Source organism: Piliocolobus tephrosceles, chromosome 12 (genome assembly GCF_002776525.5).
Source record: "Piliocolobus tephrosceles isolate RC106 chromosome 12, ASM277652v3, whole genome shotgun sequence".
Classification (NCBI taxonomy): domain Eukaryota; kingdom Metazoa; phylum Chordata; class Mammalia; order Primates; family Cercopithecidae; genus Piliocolobus; species Piliocolobus tephrosceles.
This window is the reverse complement of record NC_045445.1, coordinates 111,969,113-111,994,217: the sequence shown is the minus strand read 5'-3', so window position 1 is coordinate 111,994,217 and position 25,105 is coordinate 111,969,113. Positions and strand designations below refer to the sequence as shown.

The 25,105-nt window shown below is 35.6% G+C and overlaps 1 protein-coding gene across 1 annotated transcript in view; it reads left to right on the top strand.

Annotated features, from left to right (window-relative positions):
- Positions 1-25,105, top strand: part of CFAP47 (cilia and flagella associated protein 47) — a 409,569-nt gene that overhangs the window by 119,705 nt on the left and 264,759 nt on the right. The window contains 3 exon segments of the mRNA XM_031936608.1: positions 527-722; positions 8,415-8,624; positions 9,955-9,988. Of these exon segments, the coding sequence (XP_031792468.1) occupies positions 527-722; positions 8,415-8,624; positions 9,955-9,988 (440 nt within the window).

Here is a 25,105-nt window from a genome sequence, read left to right as displayed (position 1 = left end):
AATTTCCTGTCCTTTCCTACCAGGTAAAATTGGCCAGTCAACCCTGGTAGTATTTCTTAAACTTAAAAATCTGGGATACAGCACATTCCTTTCATCTCAGGACTTCCTTTTCTCAGTAGTCCCCTGGGATCCTTATGGCAATGGTCTAACCTCATCTTCATACTGCATATTCTAAAGGTCTGGGAAGCTTCTTTTAAAACACAGAGAATAATTTTTTTTAAATGTTCTATTGCACTGCTTTCTCAGGGTATATTTATTTTCCCCAAATTATGAAAATCTACATTAAAGAGACTTGCTCCATTTCTAGTCGAGCTGTATTTTAAAACAGTTTTCTTTCAACAGAACCTCATTACGTGTCTTAAGTTCTTCAGCAAGCTAAATCTAATTTCTGGGTAATTTATTCTGCCCCATTAAGTTGTAACATCATTGTACATTTTGAAATTTAGTAATGTTTATGTTTCAGCTATGTAAATTTTTTTGTGTTTTAACTGATTTAAAATACCCTTAAAATTTTGTTTTTCATTAGATTGTCCTGGAAGATACACAGCAGATATTCCTATGTTTTTGAATGATATTCCTGTTTGCTATAAAATGTTATGTCTTACTGGAGAAGTAAAATCACCAGAATTATTGTTTGACCCTCCATTTATATTTTTCACTCCTGTTCCTTTGGATGTAACAACTATGATGGATATTAACATTTTACCTCAAAACTATTTCAGGTAAATAATGTGAATTTACCACATTTTCTTTATGTGCTTTTTTGTTTGTGTCTGTGTTATATGAGAATTATATAAGAATGGCTTGTGTCTATAGTTGAAAAGAACTATTAAAATATTTAACTGTATATTACAATTTAACAAAAAACAAAAAATCTTAATTATCTCACAGTCATTGAATTTTCTTGTAATTTTTTTTTTTTTTTTTTTTTTTTTTTTTTTTGCTGTGTCTCTCTTCATGGAGTAGTAAGCAAGCCTAAAAATTCAGTATGTTAGTTTTCTGGTGCTATGTGAAAAATTATCACAAGTGTGGTGCCTTAAAACATGCATTTGATATCTCAAACAACATGAATTTGTTTATTATCTTGCAGTTTCTCTGACTTAGTAGTCCAGCTGGCTTAGCTGCATCCTCTGCTGAGTGTCTCAATAAGCAGAAGTCAAGGTGTTGGCTGGAGTGGCACTTTCACTTGAAGCTCAGTCTTCCTCCGAGCTTTCAAGTTGTTGACAGAATTAATTTCATGGTCTTTATAGAACTAAAGCATCATTTTTTTGCCTAGGGACACACTCAGTCCACCCTCAAGTCCTAGGCATGTGGTCACATCCTCACAACATGGTGTACAACTAATTCAAGGCCAAAAGTATACCATCTTTCAGATTTCTCTACTTCTGACTTTCAAACCCTCTTTTGTGATCTCAATTGATTATGTCAGACCCATCCATGACAATCTCCCTCTTGCTTTATTCAAAGTCAATTAATTAGAGACTTAATTACAGTTGAAAGTGTATATATATATATATATATATATAGGCTATGTTGTTTATTGTAGAGTGTTTAGCAACATCCATAGCCTCTACCCAATAGTGTTCCTCCCTATGATGTTACAAAAAATATATATCTCTACACATGGCTACATATCTCCTGGGGAGCAAAATCACCCTCAGCTGAGAAGCACCAAAGTGAAATGATAGGAAGAGATATAACAGCATAACCAAAATAAAGCTGGGTAGTAGTATTAATTTCAAATGCAATAACCTCTATAGGTAAAGTGTGTTTTTAAGATATAAAAGTCATCAGATAATTATAAAAGATTAAATTCACCTGAAAGCCAACAGAATTCTAAAGTTCTGTGCATAATTAAAATAGTCTTAAAATGTGTAACCTCCAAATGAAAATTGGGAAAATTTGACTAGTCCTTCATAACTCTGGGATGTTAAAACATGTATCAGAAGTGTTGATGAGTCCAGAGACAAGATATTTGAACAGTATTTGTAACAAGCTTCATTCATTTAACATGTATAAATTGCACCTTACAATTAGAGAATACACATTTTTAAATGAATCATGAGACATTTATAGAAATTGACAATGTATGATTCTATAGTTACAATTCATGTCTCCAAAATGTTTAAAAGGTTGACATAATATAGACTATGTTCTCCAAAAATAAATATAATTAACTAAAAGTCAATAAAGAAAAGACAACGAAATCCACCATGAGTTAGAAAATGTTAAAAAAAAATTCTACAGAGTAAAAGAAGGAATTATACTGAATTTCACAAATAAATAATAATTAAAATACTAGATTCCAAATCTTGAAAGCATTCACTAAGAATCATGAGTGTATAAGACAATCAAGTACTATAAACATCATCTGGACATTAGAGCTGAAAACTAAATTTAAAACAGCTACTGGGACTTTTGCTACTTTCTTTAGATAAAGAATTAGGCTGGCACCATTGTTTACTTTATCTGTTTTATTAAATAAACATCAAAATTTCAGTGACTGAAGAAAAAGCCTTAATAAAGTACAGTAAAATTATCCATGCTTGGAAATATATAACCTTAAATACTGATATTAGGAAAGAAAAAAGATTGGAAATTTTAAACATCCAACTTTATAAGTAAGATTACAAATAATAGTCTCTTAGACTAACCTATGGAGTGTAGAAGGTGAGCTAAAATTATACACAGTAGAAATTAAAGGAGTATAAAAATATATACAAAACAGAAACTCAGTGGAGCCAAGTTTCTCCTTTGAAAGAGGAATACAATGGGTACTAATACAGTGAGGTTGACAAGGAACAAAACAGAGAAGGGACAGTTAAATAATATTAGAAATAAGGAAGCATAACCATAAATCCAAAGAAAAAATGAGATAATCAAAATACTATAAAGAGGTCTATTCCAATACATGTGAAAACTTAAATTAAATATGAAAGTTGTAGAAGTATATAATTTACTAAAAATATACTTGGAATAAGTAGAAAGCCTTTGGGTTAATACTTGAAACTTCACAAGAAAACATCCTCTGATGATTTTATAGTCAAGTTTTACTGAACTTTCAGGAAAGAGATTTATCAAACTATAGAATAATAATAATGTGCCCTAATTTGTTTTATGATCTCAGAAATTTCTTTTATGAAATCAGGAAATGACAGTATAGGAAAGCTGAATTATTGGCGGAACTGTGTTATGAGAACATACATATAATTATCCTTAAAGAATCTGTGAATACTTTGGGAGGCCAAGGCGGGCGGATCACGAGGTCACGAGATGGAGACCATTTTGGCTAACATGGTGAAACCCCGTCTCTAGTAAAAATATTAAAAATAATTAGCCAGGCGTGGTGGCACATGCCTGTAATCCCAGCTACCTGGGAGGCTGAGGCAGGAGAATCGCTTGAACCCGGGAGGCAGAGGTTGCAGTGAGCCAAGATTGCACCACTGCACTCCAGCCTGGGCAACAGAGCAAGACTCCATCTCAAAAAAAAAAAAAAAGAATCAAACAACGTGTATGTAAGATAGATCATGACCAACTTGTTTGTATTCCAGTATTTCAAGGCTTGTCTATCATCAAAAAATCTAAAATGTTGTTAAAGAGAATAATGATATGATCATTTTCATACATTGAGAATAAAGGCATTTGATACAATTTTTAAATCATTCATGGAAAAACTCTCAACAAACAGTAATAAAATAGATATTCTTTAATTGTTCAATGTTCTTATCATAAGCCTAGAGCAAATATCATTATTGAAACTGGAATATACATGAATTACCTTTTAACAACGGAAACGTGAACCATGCTTATTATCACTGCTTCCCTAAAGCATTTTAATAGAGAACCTAGCATATGGCAGGGGGATAAGAAAAACAAAATGTGTGAGGATTAGGAAATAAAACTCAAAACTGTCATTATCTGTATGTTAGATTATTTTTTCATATAGAAAATTCAAAGAATCTACAAGGAGATTTTTTAAAACTAGGAAGATCACTTATCAGAATAGGCAAATGTAACTTAAATATTTAAAATTCAATATAATTTCAGCATACAATATATAGAGCACATAACTTTAAATTACTACTTATAATAGCATCAAAAAATTAAAATATAATAGATAAATAGATAATAGATTAAAAGATAATAGATAAGAGATAAAGATAATAGATAAAGATACGAATGAACTGTATGGAACTGTATAAAGAAAATTATAAAACTCAAGTTAAATACATCTGTATTTAAATAAATAAATAATAAACTCAAATAAATACATCAGTATTCATGGATTAGAATGTTCAATGCTGTAAAAAAAGTTTTCCACAGATAAATTTACATATTTCATGTGACTTCAATAAAAAATCAACTAAAGTTTTCATAGAGATTGAAAAGTAAAATTTTAGTTTTATATGGAAGAGTCAAGGATCAAGAATAGCTAATTTCCCCAAGAGGAAGAAGAAGAAGATGGGAAGTGCTTGCTATAGGGAACAACAAGACTAAACCAATATCATAGTGGTACAGGGGTAGATAAATTGACCAAGGAATAAAATAGCCTCAAAAAAGTTTCATAGATGAATAGTTACTGGATTTATGATGAAGATGTTATTGAAGTTCTTTGGAGATAAAAGTTATTATTCAGTAAATGATGGAATGATTGAATACCTGTATGAAATATTCCAAATTGTATCTCTGCTTAACACAATTCACAAAAATTCATTACAAATGTTTTAAAAGCTTAACTATGAAAGGCCAAATGTAGAATCTAAGTATTAAAAACATTTAAGTATTAATATATACAAATATATATTTGTATTACAAACAAATAAGTAATTAAAAACATTTAAGTCTCATGTCCTTTTAACATTTCAAAACCCATCATGTCTTCCCAACAGTCTCCCAAAGTCTTAACTCATTCCAGCATAAACTCAAAAGTCCAAGTCCAAAGTCTCATCTGAGACAAGGCAAGTCCCTTCCACATATGAGCCTGTAAAATGTAAAACAACATAGTCACTTTTAAGATACAATGAGGGTACAAGCACTGGGTAAATGTCTCGATTCCAAATAGGAGAAATTGGACAAAACAAAGGGGCCACAGGCCCCATGCAAGTCTGAAACCTGGCAGGGCAGTCATTAAATCTTAAAGCTCCAAAATGATCTCCTTTGACTCTATGTCTCACATCCAAGGCATGCTGATGCAAGGGGTGAGATCCCAAGCCCTTGGGCAGCTCTGCCCCTATGAGTCTGGAGGGTATAGCTGTTGTGGCTGCCTTCACAGGCTGATGTTGAGTGCGTGCAACTTTTCAAGGCACATGGTGCAAGTTGTCGGTGGATCTACTTTTCTGGGGTCTGCAGGATGGTGGCCCTCTTCTCATAGCTCAACTAGGCAGTGTCCCAGTAGAGACTCTGTGTGGCATATACAACCCTACATTTCCCTTCTGCACTGCTCTAGCAGAGGTTCTCCATGAGGGCTGTGCCCCGTAACAGACTTCAACCTGGATATCCAGGTGTTTCCATACATCCTCTGAGCAGAGGTTCCCAAAGCTCAACTCTTGTCTTCTGTGCACCTGCAGGCCCAATACGATGTGGAAGCCACCAAGGCTTGGGGTTTGCATCTTCTGAAGCAACGACCTGAGCTGTACCTTGGCCCCTTTTAGCCACAGCTAGAGCTGGAGCAGCTGGGACACAGGGTACGAAGCCCTGAAGCTTCACAGAGCAACAGGGCTCTGAACCCAGCCCAAAAAGCCATTTTTCCCTCTTAGGCCTCTGGGCCTGTGATGGGAGGGGCTGTTATGAAGATCTATGACATGTCCTGGAGACATTTTCCCCATTGTCTTGGCTCCTCATTATTTATGCAAATGTTGGCAGCTGGCTTGAATCTCTCTTCAGAAAAATGCTATCTTCTTTTCTACCACATGGTCAGGCTGCAAATTTTCCAAACCTGTATGCTCTGATTCCCTTTGAAACATTAGTTCCAATTTTAAACCATCTTTGTGTATGCATACAACTGAATGCTTTCAGAATAAGCCTGGTTAAAACTTAAATTCTTTGCTGCTTAGAAATTTATTCCACCAGATACCCTAAATCATCTGCGTCAAATTCAAATTTCCACAGATCTCTAGGGCAAGGGCGACATCACACCAGTCTCTTTGCTAAAGCATAGCACAAGTGATCTTTACTCCAGTTCCCAATAAGTTCCTCACCTCTATCTGAGACCACTTCAGCCTGGACTTCCTTGTCCAGATCACTATCATCATTTTGGTCAAAACCATTCAACAAGACTCTAGAAAGTTCCAAATTTTCACTCATCTTCCTGTCTTCTTCTGAGCCCTCCAAACTATTTTAAACTCTGCCAGTTGCCCAGTTCCAAAGTCAGTTCCACATTCTCAAGTATCTTATAGTAATGCCCCACTACCTTGGTAGCAATTCTATTATTTTTTATTTCTTTTTCAGTTTGTTATCTGTTGGCATATAGAAATGCTACTGATTTTTTATGTTTACTTTGTACCCTGCAACTTTACTGAGTTGATCAGTTCTAATAGTTTTCTTGCAGAATCTTTTTCAAATATAAGTTCAAATAATCTACAAACAAGGATATTGTACTTCTTCATTTCAAATTTGGATGCCCTTTATATCTTTCTCTTGTCTGATTGCTCTGTCTAGAAATTCCATTACTATGTTGAATGAGAGTAGTGAAAGTGAGCATCCTTGTTGTGTTCTAAATCTTAGAAGACATTTTTCAGTTTTTCTCCATTCTATGTGATATTAGCTGTTGGTCTGTCCTACATCACTTTTATCCTGCTGAGGTATGTTTCTCCTGTCCCCAGTGTTTTGAGGGTTTTTGTCATGAAGGGGTAATGAAATTTGTCAACTTGGTGTTCTACTGTGCTGTGGCTTTGCTGGTACCTCAGGTGCAAGACAAAGTCTCCTTTAATTTTTCTTCTGCTTTTCACAAGCAGAAGGTTTTGCTCCATAGCCACCACAGCTGGTAATGTGCTGAACCTTACCTGAAGCCAGCAATTCTCAGAGGGTCACCCAAGGCCCTCAATGTAGTACCTGGGTATTGCTGCTGGTTATTCAGGGTTCAAGGGGGCTCTTCAGTTAACAGGTGATGAATGCTGCCAGGACTGAGTACTTACTGATTCCATGGGGCTGGCTCAAAATGTCATTTACTTTGTTAGGTAATATTCAACATCATCAAAACTTTGGGATTTGCGGTTCCTTTAAGACCTTATCTTATAAATAGGCACTAACCTTTGTTGTTTAAACAGGAAATAGTAGTGGCTTCAATTAAATTGTGCTAGAAAGTGGTTTTAAGTCAATAATCATTTTCTAATATATGAATTAATTTCTTAATTTTTCAACTTTGGAATTAATGTACAAAGGTATCAATTTAAAAGCTACTTCAACTCAAAAGTTGAGTCTTGCTAAATATGGTATAATGAAATGAATATGAGAGGTACTGAAGAAATAATGTAATGCAGTGTCCAGGTTATGCATATGTAATAGAATCAACAGCATTAATCACTTATCCAAAGATGAGTTAATTAGCTAAGTAACACCTGAATTATTTTCAGACTGGATTTATAAATTACTTTCCATGTTTTTATCCAAGGTGGTATATAGGTTTAACTAATACAATTTTAGATCTTTTTTTTTATTATTAGCTAAATAATTCTCACACTGATGAAAATAGCAAGGATATATAATTCCCATTTGATGATACCTCTTATCTTCCATAGATATGTAAGTTCTTACATATGTAAGTAAACAAAGTAATATGATTAAATATTTATTGATCACTAAAAATAATAAGTAGTAATTCAATTTTAAAGTGAATGCTATTAATACATATTATTAAAAATAAACACCTTGGATTGGCTATAAAAATTATAAATTTATAATTAAGTATGTCAACATTAAGTGGAATTTTTGAATGGTAGTGATTGAAAAACATTCATAGTATATGTATATATGCACTTAATGGTATCCAAATTTTCAAATATCTACCTACATGTATATGCATCTGTTAATATTATTTAGTCTATATGCATTAAATTTGTAGCTATTAAAGTGATAACTTTTGGTAAATCTTCATCAGAATACATTTAAAAACAGTAATTTATATCATGATGCTGATTAAGAAATACTGTGTTTAATCAGGTGTCACATGCCTTTTTAATCCTTATAGAACAAAAGGAACATTTGATCATCTCAAGTGGTTCTTAGTTATCATCCATCTTATATTGTGATCAGAAAATAAGAGATGATACAAAGATATCTTTAGTAATTAGGCACATGATTACAAATATTTCTTATTTTAATTTTCTTGAGGATTCAAAAAAAATGAAATATACATTTAAAGCCAGTTACTTGCAGGTATTTTGAGCTAATGAAACTTTTTTTTTAATTTTAAGCAGAAATTCAACTGTATGTGTCCAGATTCCCACAGTAAGGCTTCTTGATGGCGAGGAGATTCACCCTCTTTCCGTGAAATTTCCAAAAGGCAGAGTCATCCCAGGCTCTCACAGTGGAATTAATAATAAGCTCACTTGCCACCTCAGTTTCAAGTCATCTAAACCTGTGTCATTTTTTACCGATCTTCTTTTCTGTGATGACAGAAAAAACTGGTAAGATATCTAAATGTAGGTTATTTTGTATCTGACATTAAAGAATAATGTATTTATATTTTACACCATGGTAAAATGTTAAAAAGAGAGGGATCTAATATCTAATACCTTAGACATTAAGATTATTTCTAAAGTTCCAAATGTAAGTGTGCTCTCACAAAAAGCAGCATAATAGTGGCTACCAATTTAGACTCTGGAGCTAGACTGCTTGGGGTCAAATCCAGGCTTTGTTAACATTACTTTTGAGAAGCTCAGTTTCCTCATCTGTGAAATGGAGCTAATAGAAGAACCTGTCCCATCTGTCATCATGAAAAGTACAGTGAGTTAGTAATTATTGAGCAACTGGACAGGAAATAACCCAAAGGAAATGCTAAATAAGTGTCAACTGAAAGTTGAAAGTGAGAAATATCAACATAATGATTTCCCTGCAATATAGCTTTGTTACTCCGTCTCGCTCTGTCGCTCAGGCTGGAGTGCAGTGGCCAGATCTCAGCTCACTACAAGCTCTGCCTTCCGGGTTTACGCCATTCTCCTGCCTCAGCCTCTGGAGTAGCTGGGACTACAGGCGCCCACCACCTCGCCCGGCTAGATTTTTTATATTTTTTAGTAGAGACGGGGTTTCACCGTGTTAGCCAGGATGGTCTCGATCTCCTGACCTCGTGATCCGCCCGTCTCGGCCTCCCAAAGTGCTGGGATTACAGGCTTGAGCCACCGCGCCCCGCCCCAGGAGATTTCAAATACACCTTGGTGAAATATTTCTGGATGTCTTCTCTTGTAGGACCAGAAGTAGCATTTTTACATCATATCCTGAAATAACTTGACTAACTAAATGGCAAGAGGTTGAAGTGTAGAGCTATAAAGTTTGTTTAAAAGGCTTATAATGAAAAGTAAAATTAGTGTCAGAGTATGTTCTTTATGTGCTCATTTATTAACATGTAGAGGCGTTATTTGTATATTTGTAGTCAAAGGACTGATTCATGTGTTTGGAATTAGGAGAGGAACATCTCTCTTCTTAATACATAGAAATATCTTCTTCTTAATACATCATATTTCACAAAACCCCTTTTAATTCCTCAGCAGGTTTGCGATAAATTAGAGCTATTGGAACTAATTTAGAAACTATGCAAATCATAGATAAGCAACAAAAGACTTTTCTGTACACCCAGATAAACAAGGCACTACGACCCTAAGCATTCCCAAGAGCCTTAATACTGGCAAATCCTTTTACTGGTGACTGGTTAACTCCTTATCTGGTTTTCTATAGTGAATACGATCAGATCCTCTAACTCTTCTCTGCTCTCCAATGCTGTCCTTGCCTTTCTCTCTTTAGGCGTCCCATTTCTGATCTCATTGAGATAAATCAGGTATTCCAGAAAGGAATTCCTCAAAAGCTTCCTTTTCACTTTAGAATTTCTATGAAATAAATTATACTCATTTATTATTGGTAATCAATTAGCATATATTTTTTTGTAGGCAAACCATGTGTGTACTCTGCCCAAGATTTAGGGAAAGAAAGGGGGCAAATTCTTGATGGATTTCAGTGTGGTAGGTTTTTTGCCCTATGTTGAAGCCTTTATTTGCATCTGGTTTGTTCATATTGAAGCCCATGGTCCTTACTAAAAATATGACACTGATTTCTTGATTTTCTTGCTTTCTTTTACTTTGCAAGATACTTTCATAATGTGGCTTCTCTTGGGGGCTAACATACTTGGCTTTTAATTTTGTTTTCTTTAGATTTTGTCACATTTGGATTGGCTCAACCAGCTGGAAATCTATGAATAATAGCAGGAATAATTTCTGCTAATCTGTCTGCTTTCCTGTCCACAATAATGGGCTCGCAGCTCAGAGATTGTACACCCTACTTGCGTCCTACCCAAATTCTCCAAAAAGTCTGGGGATAAAAGTTTTATTCAATTGGTGCAAAAGCAATTGCAGTTTTTGCCATTATTTTCAATGTCAGAAAAACTGCAATTATTTTTGCACCAACCTAAATATATATCTATGTGAGAAACGGTGATGTGAACAAGGAGTACTATAAACAGTAAAATGGAGCATGAGGTATGGAGGCTAAAGCAACCCATATTTTAATGGCATTTTTGGTGTTATGGTTTGGTGAATTCTGGCAAGACAGATGGGAGATGAAACTGAAAAGGCAGCAGGAACAGATTGTGAAAGTCATCCATGCTCTGCTTTGGTAACCATGAGTGAGAAATAGGGTGAAAACCAGAAGAGTGTGATGTTATGGATATCAAGGCTTGAATAAATACAGGAAGCATAAGGTCTACAGCTATTAATTAATACAAGTCAGGTACTACTCATAGGCTAGATCTCATGGAATCCACACAGTAGTCCTGAGAAGTGGGTTTGTTTTTTTTTGTTTGTTTGTTTTTTGTTTCTAGATTATCATCTCTGTTTTACAGAAGAGGAATCTAAGGCTCATAGTGTGACGTAATTTGTCCAAACTCACTCAAACATTAAATGGGGGAGCCAAGAATAGAAACCATATTTTGGTTTCCAAAGATTTTCCACTTAGTCACCTTATTTTAAATACCATTTAGACTATAAATAATTATATAGAAATTTTTATAATAAGCATATACTTTTAAGGGTTACACTACTATATGTCATATATAGATTTTCCAAAGGATAAGAGATGTTTTCTTTCTTTCCTACTCTTCTGCATGTATTTCTCTCTCTCCCTCACCCACACACACACACATATTAGTGAAACTTCTGTGTTCCCCATATAGTAATGATAGGATTACAGTCTACTCAATAAGTACTGAGACATTATTTATTTATTTTGCTCAATATATTAATGAATGAGGCAAGATCTCATGAATTGTCTCCATGGTTATAGCATAAAATCAAACAAATATGAAACGTGACTGTGTATTCAAAGAATGTAGTTGTTGTGGTTCCAATGACATCAGGAGCAGTGGACCTGCACATTTGTTCTTGGCCAGTGTTCAGAAGTGTCAGTGTCTCATACAGTTTGGCTGTGTCCCTACCTAAATTTCATCTTGAATTGTAGCTCTTATAATCCCCATGTGTCACGGGAGGGACCCAGTAGGAGGTAATTGAGTAATGGAGGTGGATGGTCCTGTGCTGTTCTTGTGATAGTGAATAAGTCTCACGAGATCTGATGGTTTTATAAAGGGAAGTTCCCCTGCACACTCTCTCTTGCCTGACACCATGTGAGATGTGCCTTTGCTTCTCCTTCACTTTCTGCCATGATTGCGAGGCCTCCCCAGCCATGTGGAACTGTGAGTCCATTAAACCTCTTTTTCTTCATAAATTGCCGCATCTTGGTATTTCTTCAGAGCAGTATGAAAATGAACTAATACAGTAAATTGGTACCACAGAGAGTGGGTCACTGCTGTAAAGATAGCCAAAAAGGTGGAAGCAACATTGGAACTGGCTAACAGGCAGAGGTTGAAACAGTTTGGAGGGCTCAGAAGAAGATAGAAAAATGTGTGAAAAGTTGGAACGTCCTAGAGGCTTGGAGGGCTCAGAAGACAGGAAGATATAGGAAAATTTGGAACTTTCTAGAGACTTGTTGAATAGCGTTGACCAAAATGCTAATTGTGATATGGACAACAAAGTTCAGGCTGAGGTGGTCTCAGATGGAGATAAGAAACTTATTGGGGGCTGGAATAAAGGTCCCTCTTGCTATGCAAAGGGACTGGTGGGATTTTGCCCCTGTGCTAGAGATCTGTGAAACTTTAAACTTGACAGAGACGATTTAGGGTATCTGGCAGAAGAAATTTCCAAGTGGCAAAGTGTTCAAGAGGAAGCAGAGAATAAAAGTTTGAAAAATTTGCAGCCTGATAATGCAGTAGAAAAGAAAAACCCATTTTCCAGAGAGAAGTTCATGTCAGCAGCAGAAATTTGCATAACTAACAAGGAGCCAAATGCTGATCACCAAGACAATGGGGAAAATGTCTCCAGAGCATGTCAGAGATCTTCACAGCAGCCCCTCCCATCACAGGCCTGGATGCCTAAGAGGGAAAAATGGTTTCCTGAGCCAGGTCCAGGGTCCCCCTGCTGTGTGCAACCTAGGGACAAGGTGCCCTGTGTCCCAGCTGCCCCAGTTGTGGCTAAAAAGGGTCAAGGTATAGCTCAGGCCATGGCTCCAGAGGATGCAAGCCTTGGCAGCTTCCATGTGGTATTGAGCCTACAGGTGCACAGAAGTCAAGAGTCGAGGTTTGGGAACCTCCCCCTAGATTTCAGAGGATGTAGGGAATCACCTGGATGTCCAGGGATAAGTTTGCTGTAGGGTGGAGCCGTTATGGAGAACCTCTGCTAGGACAGTGTGGAAGGGAAATGTGGGGTCAGAGCACCCACACAGAGTCACCACTGGGGCACTGCCTAGGAGAGCTGTGAGAAGAGGCCCACCGTCTTCCAGACCCCAGATCCATCATCCTCCAGCCCCTAAATCCACTGACAGCTTGCACCATGCACCTGGAAAAGTTGCAGATCCTCAATGCCAGCCTGTGAAAGCAGCCAGAAGGGGGGCTGTAACCTGCAGTGCCACAGAGGTGGAGCTGCCCAAGACCATGGGAACCCATCTCTTGCATCAATGTGACCTGAATGTGAGACATGGAGTCAAAGGAGATCATTTTGGAGCTTTAAGATTTGCCTGCCCTGCTGGATTTTGGACTTGTATGAGGCCTGTAGCCCCTTTGTTTTGGCCAATATCTCCCATTTGGAATGGCTGTATTTACCCAATACCTGTCCCCCATTATATCTAGGAAGTAATTGACTTGTTTCTGATTTTACAAGCTAAGAGGTGGAAGGGACTTGCCTTATATCAGATGAAACTTTGGACTGTGGAATTTTGAGTTAATGCTGAAATGAGTGAAGACTTTGGGGGACTGGTGGGAAGGCATGATTGGTTTTAAAATGTGAGGACATAAAATTTGGGAGGGGCCGTGGGTGGAATGATGTGGTTTGGCTGTGTCCCTACCCAAATCTCATCTTAAATTGTAGCTCCCATAATCCCCATATGTCATGGGAGGGACCCAGTCAGAGGTAATTGAATCATGGGAGTGAGTTTTTCCTTGCTGTTCTCATGATAGTTAATGAGTCTCACAGGATCTGATGGTTTTATAAAGGGCAGTTCTCCTGCACACACTCTCTTGCCTGCTGCCATGTAAGATGTGTTTTGCTTCTCTTTTGCCTTCCACCATTATGGTGAGGCCTCCCCAGCCAGGTGGAACTGTGAGTCCATTAAACCTCTTTTTCTTTATACATTACCCAGCCTTGGGTATTTCTTCATACAGTATGAAAATGGACTAATACAGTGTCATTAACAGCAAAGCTGATACTGAAGTGTCTGCTCTATGAATTTATTGGCACGCAAACTCCTGGAAAGTACCTGATTTAGTTGTCCACTCAAAACCAATAAAAATCAATTGTTTTCCTAATCATGAATGAGATATAGCATAGTAGAATGACTGACCTTTTCTTAAAAATAACTAACCACATTCTTGCTTAATTTTGCAAATTACCACATTTAAGGAACTAGATTATATATATCCTCTGCCTTCAAAACAGGCACAATAAAAATTTTGCACATAAAGATAAATTAATGCATTTAAAAGTGTTTTAAATAATAAAATTATAATTCTTACATTTTTCATTGATGTTTTAATTAATCACTACATTCAAACTTTAGAGATAAAACTCATAGACTTTGTTGCAAATGCACTTAACATTTTTCTGATGAGAAATGTATTTTTAAATAGGCAGGTCTGATGTTTAAAATTGAGAATATACAGCTGTTAATTATATTAGCTCTTTTCCTCTATTCAGTAGCATTTTATCAACCATATTATGGGTTTATAACCACTTTTGCTGCATAATAAAGCTTATTATACTTACTCTTATTGACAATCACTTAAATGGAAATTATACTACTTTTAGAAAGCATTCAATACAATTAAGAATTCAGGAATAATGAAGGTAATTCTAAGTATTGTTCTGCTGAGTGCATAATTTGACATTTGTGTAGAGTGCACTTGGCACCTTTGGGTCAGTCGCTAGTACTTTAAAATGTATATTTAGCATGCCTCTTTCAGATACCTTCCCGTTTTTGAATGGATAGGAAACAGCATCACATAAAGGAGACTAGCAGAGAATGAATCAGATCCAGAGTCAAATCAGTTTGAAAGCACTTATTCACTCAAGTTGGCAATGCCACCTTAGGAACTGTAGTGTAAATTAATACCTGCATTTTATGTACTTTTTTTGAAATATTTGATATTGGATATTTAAAATAAATATGTAGATATATGTGAATGTATATTTAACTTAAGGCTTATAATAAGCAAGTAATGTGAGTCATGTACTTCTGAGGGATACTACCAGGTAGCTACAGGCTACTTTTGAGGTACTCAAGGCTATCCTTATGGAGTAAGAAGAATTACTAAGGATATATTCATCTCTTGGAGACTCTACTCTTCGTGTAAACCATTTACAATGATCCATCTCAAATTTTAGCATCGTGGCAACAAAAGGCAGGCAATGGGAAATCTTAGTATCCATTTAATTGTTCATAACTGAAGTTAGTATTGTAATATTACCTCAAAACATTATTTGTCATGGTTTGGGAGCTGAGTTATGCATAATACCATACACTTGTCCACATTCCTTAGTGTTGTATGTGTAGATAGAACAAGCAGTGAGAAAGGGAGTAGAGTTCACATGAGACCGCTCTGTGTTCTGATATAATCATCTGCTCTGTATTCTTTGTCCTAGCCCTGTGAAAAGCTGTTTGTAATGGCACCTTCATCCAACAAAGAGCATTATTTTCATGGTTAATCTGTTCAAACAATTCATAGTCTCTATTACAAGGTAGAATGTTTCATTTATATTTAACAAAAAATATAATACAGGTATGTCATAATAAACTATAAACATACGATGTTCATAACTAGAAGTTATTCATTATTTACTTGTAGCAACATGGTGGAGTTTAAAATTTGCATAGAAATGCAAAAGCTGAGAAACAGTTAAGGTAATATTTACCACATCTTCCCAGATTATTAAAATTATAGTACTTTTAACACCAGGTAGCAGAATAAAAGAGTTAACCACAGATGTAGTTTTTCTTTTTTTTTTTTTTTTTTTTTTTTTTTTTTTGAGACGGAGTCTCACTCTGTCGCCCAGGCTGGAGTGCAGTGGCCGGATCTCAGCTCACTGCAAGCTCCGCCTCCCGGGTTCCCGCCATTCTCCTGCCTCAGCCTCCCGAGTAGCTGGGACTACAGGCGCCGCCACCTCGCCCGGCTAGTTTTTTGTATTTTTTTAGTAGAGACGGGGTTTCACCGTGTTAGCCAGGATGGTCTCGATCTCCTGACCTCGTGATCCGCCCGTCTCGGCCTCCCAAAGTGCTGGGATTACAGGCTTGAGCCACCGCGCCCGGCCAGATGTAGTTTTTCTAATATCCTTCTTTTTCTTTTCTCTAACCTCATCCTCTTTGGAATCTGTGAAGTTGGTTGGAGAACCTCTGCCTTCCTTAGAGATTTTTCATTTTAAAGGAAATTCCAATGTCCTGTCCTCTTTATCTCCCTTACTGGTTGTGAGCACCTTCCTGATTGCTGTTCTTCAGAGAACTCCTAGAAGGTAGATGCCCGTGCAGTCTACTGCTACCTTAGGACCGCTTAGTACAGCCCTCTCCATCTCGTCTTCCTCAGACCCACCGTGGCTACCCAGTTTCTCACCTATTTGTAAATATGAACTGATTACTCAATAAATTACCTAGCCATTAGTTATTGATAAGTGTTGCTGTCTGCAATTTGGACATTTCATATTAGATAGGTGATATTTAAATGTGTGCTTTATGCTTATAAAGGGTGTTATTAGGAATCAAAATGCATTTACTTTTCTTCAAGTTAAAAAGAAAAGACTAATGTGTGCAATTAAATTAAATGTTTTTTCTGTTTAAAAATTTCTGTTCAACTTAAAACCAACTTTATTATTTCAATTCTTCATTTAAACATTTTATTAAATGTATTGAATTGTTTTCTCTTCATGTCCTTAATTTTATGTAATTTAATTATTTAAATTTATTTATTTATTTATTTATTTATTTTTTGAGGCGGAGTCTTGCTCTGTCGCCAGGACTGGAGTGCAGTGGCCGGATCTCAGCTCACTGCAAGCTCCGCCTCCCGGGTTTACGCCATTCTCCTGCCTCAGCCTCCCGAGTAGCTGAGACTACAGGCGCCCGCCACCTCGCCCAGCTAGTTTTTTTGTATTTTTAGTAGAGACGGGGTTTCACCGTGTTAGCCAGGATGGTCTCGATCTCCTGACCTCGTGATCCACCCGTCTCGGCCTCCCAAAGTGCTGGGATTACAGGCTTGAGCCACCGCGCCCGGCCAATTTATTTAACCTTTACCTGTATCCTGAACATTTTTAGTTTTTTCAACCGGATAGAAACCAATATAAAATATTCTTTTGTAATACTGTTTTCAGAATTTCAGCAGGCTTAAAATTCATCAGTTTAATGCTTGAAAGTTATTTAAAGATGAATATTATTATAAAGAATATTAGAGAACTTATTCAAGCTCTTACTATTTTTTCTTATTTTTTTTTAATTTAACACTATGTAGACATGGTCAGTTTATTTATTTATTTATTTTCTTCAATTTTTATTTTTAAGTTCAGGGGTACATGTGCAGGATGTGCAGGTTTGTTACATAGACAAATGTGTGCCATGGTGGTTTGCTGCACAGATAAACTCATCAGGTAGGTATTAAGCCCAGCATCCATTAGCTATTCCTGATGCTTTCCCTCCTCGTGCTCCCCACTGACAGACCCCAGTGTGCGTTGTTCTCCAGCATGTGTCCATGTGTTCCCATCGTTCAGTTCCCACTTATAAGTGAGAATATGTGTTTGTTGTTTGGTTTTCTGTTCTTGCATTAGTTTGCTGAGCATAATGGCTTCCAGCTCCATCCATGTCCCTGCAAAGGACATGATCTCCTTCCTTTTTATGGCTGCATGGTATTCCATGGTGTATATGTACCACATTTTCTTTATCCAGTCTATCGTTGATGGGCATTTGAGTTGATTCCATGTCTTTGCTATTGTGAATAGTGCTGCAGTGAACATACATGTGCATATGTTTTTATAATAAAATAATTTACATTCCTTTGGGTATATGCCCAGTAATGGGATTGCTACGTCAGTGGTATTTCTGCTTCTAGAAATCACCACAATGGTTAAACTAATTTACATTTCCACCAACAGTGTAAACGTACTCCTTTTTCTCCACACTCTTGCTAGCATCTGTTGTTTCTTGACTTTTTAATAATCGTCATTCTCACTGGTATGGTACACTGAGATGGTATCTCATTGTAGTTTTGATTTGCATTTCTCTAATGATCAGTGATGTCAAGCTTTTTTTTTCGTGTTTGTTGGCCGCATGAATATCTTCTTTTGAGAAGTGTCTGTTTATGTCCTTTGCCCATTTTTTAATGGAGTTGTTTTTTTTTTTTCTTGTAAATGTGTTTAAGTTCCTTGTACACTCTGGATATTAGTACTTTGTCAGGTGGACAGTTTGCAAAATTTTTCTCCCATTCTGTAGGTTGTCTGCTCACTCCGATGATAGTTTCTTTTCAAGCTCTTACTTTCAAAATAAAAGTGTCATCTATTTGCATTATGGTGGTTCCTACTGGATGAAAACATAACTTTAAAAACCATAATGCGTCCTCTTGGTAATTAGGTATCCTAACAATATGTATAAAAAATGAGTAATACATGACATAGACAACATGGGCTGACTAATGAATAAGAATTGGCTATGAGCAAAATTGAACAAAGAAGGGCATTTCATATTTATAGTCAATAGAATTTCAAGTAATGCCTGAAGAAGCTGTGTGTTACAAAGGGCTTCACAGACTTACAAGGATATGAAATCCTCAAGTGGCTACTCAGTCTCTCCTCACTTAAGGAAGGCTGCTCAAATGGTGTACTGACCAGCGTGTATCTCTCTGTCCTAAAACACACCAAAAGCACCAAGTGTGTGGGGTTAGCAAATGATACAGCTTGCTATAATGGATGATCACAACAACTGTTAGATTTTTTATGATTTGGAAATTAGGATAAAAATGAGTTGATTAGTTTGAAATATGTGGAACTGAACTTTCCAGAAGTCTTTTCATGTTAGTACTTGGTGCTTAACTATGTGGAATGCTATCAGCTACCTGCCTCCTTTTGTCAGGTCCTACAGGATCTTTCTCAGCTGAAGAGTGCCACCTGGACTAAGGTGACACCCCACCAGGCAAGTCTGCATCTTTTAACTGATTAAGGCATGTTTAGAGGACTACACATTTCAGCCTGATAACCAGAAACTTTGAAAGGCAATCCAGAGCTCCCAGCCTCGTTGACTAAGTCCTCATTGGGCTGGCATAGCTGTTCTAATTCATTCTGTTCTTCATTTGGTTCCATCTCCATTTCTTACATGTGTTACTCCCTAATAATCTTCTTAAACTCCAAACTGTCTGCTTCTAGAAAACTCAACCTGTGACAATTAGGTATTGAATATGATACATGTAGGATCCCCACTGATGTCTAAAGTAGGTTTTTTTTCCAGTAGCTCAAATGTATCACAGATGAGGATGTCAATTTCTCCATCCATACATACACTCAAGTTGCAGTCTTTTTTACATGCTGTATGCTTGTCTTTGCATTTAAGGGGCTAGACAGATTGAGTAAGATATTTATGTGCAAGATAATTATGACAAAGGGTAGAAGTAAAGAGACCAATGAATAAGCTTTTCCAGGTTGATGCTGTACACATGTGCAGAATTAGAGTGGTGGTTGTTAGAATGAAAATAAAACTGTGAATGGGAAAGAAGTGATTTTGATGGAATAAATATTAGGACATGGTGATTGATAGCAAGTCAAACATCAACAACCCTGTGAAATTAAAGAAAATAAAAAGCATATATGCATGTCAATTTTGTGTTCCACTTTCACAAATCAATCTTTACAGCTTACTCTGTTTTGTGTAATTGAATATTTATTAACATTTATTTGTTAAAAAATACCCTATATTCTACTAAAAATATAGACCTTGTAGTGATTGGTAAAACTGCCAACCTTCTAAGTCAATTTATTGAAATGGGCATGCAAATTCATTATGTTTTATAATTTTTTTAACGCCTCTCTTTCCTCCCATCATCACCCTCTGTTATTCTCTTGGCAACTGTTTTCCTCAGGCTTATTACAATGTAAACATTTTGTTTCCCAATTGCTAAATCTGGAAGCAAATGTTAACCCCATAATCTTAATAATATTCTATGTAATTGTGAAAGTCAGTCTCCAACAGAACCAACCTAAGTGTTTGTAGCCAGAACATGGATGTTTATGATCTTTTCTAGTAGTTTGCTGGACATGGCACTTTCCTATTACTACTGGATAAGTCTACATAAAGAAGCATCAATGGCAGGAAGTGGGATTTAATTCTTCCATGCTGAAATGCAAATAGTACTTCAGAATTCTCCTTTAAGGTTTGAAGTGATACCTGACTTCCATGAACGTTAAATGATTTTTATTTCAGTCTTGCATAAATTAATGAAATATTAGCATGGTTTATTTTATACTACATTCAAACTGAAGACCTGTGATTTCATTCTTTTCAATTCCTGCATGCTTTTGCAAGCTCAAACCATTTGCTAGCCACTCTACGTGAAAATACTTATATTTTATTACCTGTTTTTTGAGAAAACATATCACCAAACATTACTATAAATTCAGATAAACTCTAAAGTAAAATGTAATTGTACTACCTCTTAGAGTATATAATGACATATGTAAAGTCATTTTAAAAGACGTCTTAAAAATTATTTATCAAACTTACTGTTTTGCAGGTATACCCTCAGCTGCTTTGTAAGAGTCTGCAGCCTAGAAATTGGGAACCATTTTCATAGATTACAGAAACAGTAGTTTTACCATTCCGAGTCTGTTACTAATAATGCAGAGTTATATTTTGGATGGATTTTATTGACATCTCATTTGAAAGGAACAATGCAACACAATATGTGAACTTTATTAAGTTCACACGTCTTTCTATTATTGCCCTTGTATCCAGTGGGAACATTATAAAAGAGATCGTCTAACTCTGGAATATTCAATGAGATAAGAGAGTATTTTATGCTGTGTTGAATATATTGTAGTTCCTAAATGATTTCTTTTGCCCTTCCCTTTTGAACCATTTTCTTATTGCCTGGAGTCCCCAGCTGAGGCAGTCACCCATATGCAATCATATTCCCTTTGAAAGTGATGTCACATCGTCACCTAACTTCCTAATTTCCTATGCTCATTTCATCATGTCTTAGTTGATCTCTAATAGCTGAGCCCTTGCTTAAATATTAATACCTAATCTTCAAGCTACTAATTTATAATCAACAAATATTCTTTTGGATTGTACTGCTCTAACTAATGAGAATACATATTTCATAGTAGGATTTCAGACCATTGGCCAGACATTTGGGAAAATAATTTTAACAAGTATTCCTATCAGAGGAAGTTTCACCATTATGCAGAGTTGATGTCCTTCAACTTTTAAGGCCAGTTCTGACCTTGTTTTTGTGTTATTCTTTGTTTGTAAAAAAATCAGAATGGAGTCATTTCAAAGTATAACTATTCCTTTTTTATTATGATATATATGTATATATGTGTATATATATCATAATAAAAATATATGCATATATCATAATATATGTATATTTGTATATAATAATAAAAGTATATGTGCATATATCATAATAAACATATATAATATATCATAATAAATATATATAATAATATATATACACACACATATATATGGATATATATCCTGAAATCTCCTAAGAGATATAAGGAAAAGAGCCTGTAAAAAGCATGGTTTGGATACGTCATTCCTGTCTTATAATGTCAATAAAATGCACTATACTATTCTTGGAACGAAAATGAAAATTATCTTACTATTTTATGTGAGTTCGTATCATCATGTCAGAGTTTTAGTGTTTGGTTCCATCCAGGCTGCAAATATTAAACCATATAGTGTATGTAATAGCTAGTGCCTATGCTCTAAGTTCTGTGAAATTAACCTTCAAGTATATAAGCATGCAAACAGCAGAACAGCTAATGATTAGAAATAATTTTTCTTTGTAAGGCATTGCTGTACTTATTGCGTTACAGGTCAAGGCATGATATTTAGCAGTTCTACTCTTCGAGGTAAAGACACAGCTATTTAATATGTTAATCTCTTTCTGATTAAGGTTTAGATTCCTTCTGTGTATTTTTAGAATATAATAAATGTATATGCCTTCATAAAAACATAAACATAAGGTTTATATATTAATAATGTGTATATCTATGCATACACACAAATATGTTTGCTATGATTTGGATATGGTTTGTTTGGCCTTGTCAAATCTTATGTTGAAATTTTATCCCCAGTATTGGAGATGGGGCCTAATGCGAGTTGTTAAGGTCATGCGTTGGTTTCCTCATGAATGACTAGGTGCTGTCCTTCAGGTAATGACTGAATTCTTGCTCTGTTAGTACCCAGGATAGTTCCTACGTGGGCTGATTCTTAAAAAGAGCCTGGCACCTCACTCCTCTCTCTCTTCCTTCCTCTCTCACCATGTGATCTGTACACACTGGCTCTCCTTTGCCTTCCACCATGAATGGAAGGAGCCTGAGGCCCTCACCAGAAGCATATACTGTTTTCATGCTTTTTGTACACCCTGCAGAACCAATTTCGTGCCCTAAAATAGACTTTAGGTTCTAAATTCCCCTAAGTCCAAGGAAGTATGTTTCACATATGAATGTCTTCCATTGATTTGTACCACAGCAGAGTAAGATAAAGGAAGATAATTCTTCTTCAGATCACATGAGAGATCCATAGATATTCTTCAAATATAGAAATATATATTCATTTAGCAATTCTATAAGTGTATATTAATTCTTTTCACATGAGACATCTCATTGGTAGTATGCCTTTTTTCTCTGGAAATGATGCTGTAGTTCAGGTAAAACATTTTTGAAATCTCAAAATCTCTCTTTAGGGTCTATTTTCACAATTTTAAATTGTGTTAACCTCAATTAATATACATCAGTATATGTTTTATTTGTAATTCAGTGATTTTATGAGAAAATATAACATGTGTTAATGCAGTTTCAAATGAAGTTTCCAGGAAGGAATTGTGACAAAAAGTAAAATTAATCACCTCTAAAATATGTTTATACTTAGAAAAATTATATTTTGTGTATATATACATGTACACACACACACACAGAAATACATGGACATTGTCTTAATCTGTTTGTGTTTTTATAAGAAACACCTGAGGTTAGGTAATTTATATAGAGATTTATATGGCTCATGGTTCTGCAGGGTGTACAAAAAGCATGGAAACAGTATATGCTTCTGGTGAGGGCCTCAGACTCCTTCCATTCATGGTGAATAAAGTTACATATGAAATATTTTGCTAACAGTTATTTAAATTGAGAAAAAATGTGAATAGGTATGGATAAACACATCAGAATGGTTGCTCAAGGAAGTTTGTTTTGTATAATAAGTTTCCCTGATGGAAATATAGTCATCTGAATTTATTCTATTGATTTTAAGTCTTTACCTAAATGCTATATGAATTCTGTAAGCACCTGTTTTTTATGGTGATGGGGGTGGTCATTGGTTTCACAATTTAAAGCATGTTCAAAATACCAACCCAACATCTTTTCCTCTCCTTCTCCTGTTGTTCACTTTATTCAAACCTATATATAGAAATATGGTTCATTAATCAAAAGCAATGTTAGCATTAACCTCTTCTTTTAACCCTTCATAGCTACTGCCAGTGTTAACCAACATATAATTTTTTTTCTAGCTGCTTTGCGAAAAAAGTTTAGTCAGATAACTGTAGTAAGACTAGAGAGACATGTTTCTATAAACCTGGAGGCTTTCTTGCTCTGCCAATTTCTCTGTGAATTAAAATCATGCTCAATAAGATTGCTTTTGGAATGTAAGATCTCCCTTGAAATAGTATAGATGGGAGCAGAACTTTAGTAAAGATGATAAATATATCATAATATTTTTTATGATGTTGACATATGTTTGACATGCCATCACAGTATTTTGTGTTGTAGTGAAAAGTGCTAAAATATTATAAATACAAGACCAGTTGTCACTGAGATTTAACATGAAGCTTCAAAGTTTTATTCCTAAAAATTGGTCAGACAAGCATAAAATCTCTCAGCCTCACTAATGATGTGGAAAGAATTAGTGATATGTGATTAGAGTATTAATTATTCACTAGCTAATGACAGAGAGATGAATTGTGAGACTTTTCGCACCTTATTTAATGAATTGTATGTGGTCATCATACCATTCAGTATCAAAATATGAAAGACTAGTGAGGATAGGGATGTACACATGGTCTCCACGTTTCATCCACAGAGTACTTACTAATTTCCAAAAGAGAAATTTCCAGCATAGGAAAATCTGTAGAGACAGATTAGTTGTTTTCAGGGGCTGGGGGTGGAGTGGAGTTGCAAATGGAGAGTGACTGTTAAGCGGTAGAGGGTTTCATTTAAGGACGATGAAAATTTTCTGAAGTTAGATAATGGTGATGGTTGTCCAACTCTGTGATTATATTTTTAAAAAACACTGATTTGTACATCTTTAAAAGATGAATTTTAGAGTATGTAAATTACATTTCTAATGCTGCTGTAAAAAGAAATGAAGACATCCGGTGAACACCACCACAACCAAATGACCAAACGCAGTATTTCTTATAACAGGAAGCACGGCCACAAATAGTACAAGCCCATTTACATTTTCATTAACATTCACATCATATCTTCGACCCTCTTATTACCAGGAATACTCATTCTGATTTTTACCCAGTAGAACTATTTTAAATCACACATGCCTGAGGTAACTATTTAAATCTTATAATGGAATTGAAACTCGTAATATCAAAGGGGCTTTTCATCTCATTGTTACTGTAATACTGAGTATTTTTTAGAACAATTCATCTGTCAGTAACCATTTGTGTCTGTAGGCATTGGCATAGGGATTTCATAAATATTACCATTGTTCCCTGATGAAGTAACACAAATTGCTCTATTTCCCCAGAAATATTTTTATTAAAATGTAAGCTCTTGCTACTACCAACTGTATGTCTGTTTTTTCTGTTTTAATATATTTTTAATAGTAATATAGATGAGTGAAGTGTCCATAGTTCCATGCCATATTACTTGTCTGATTTCTGTATTATATGCTCTATGAAAAGAATGTGGTCAAGTCAGTTTTGTACATGTTGGCTATTTTTTTTTTTTTTTATACTTTAAGTTCTAGGGTACATGTGCATAACATGCAGGTTTTTTACATATGTATACCTGTGCCATGTTGGTGTGCTGCACCCATCAACTCGTCAGCACCCATCAATTCATCATTTATATCATGTATAACTCCCCAATGCAATCCC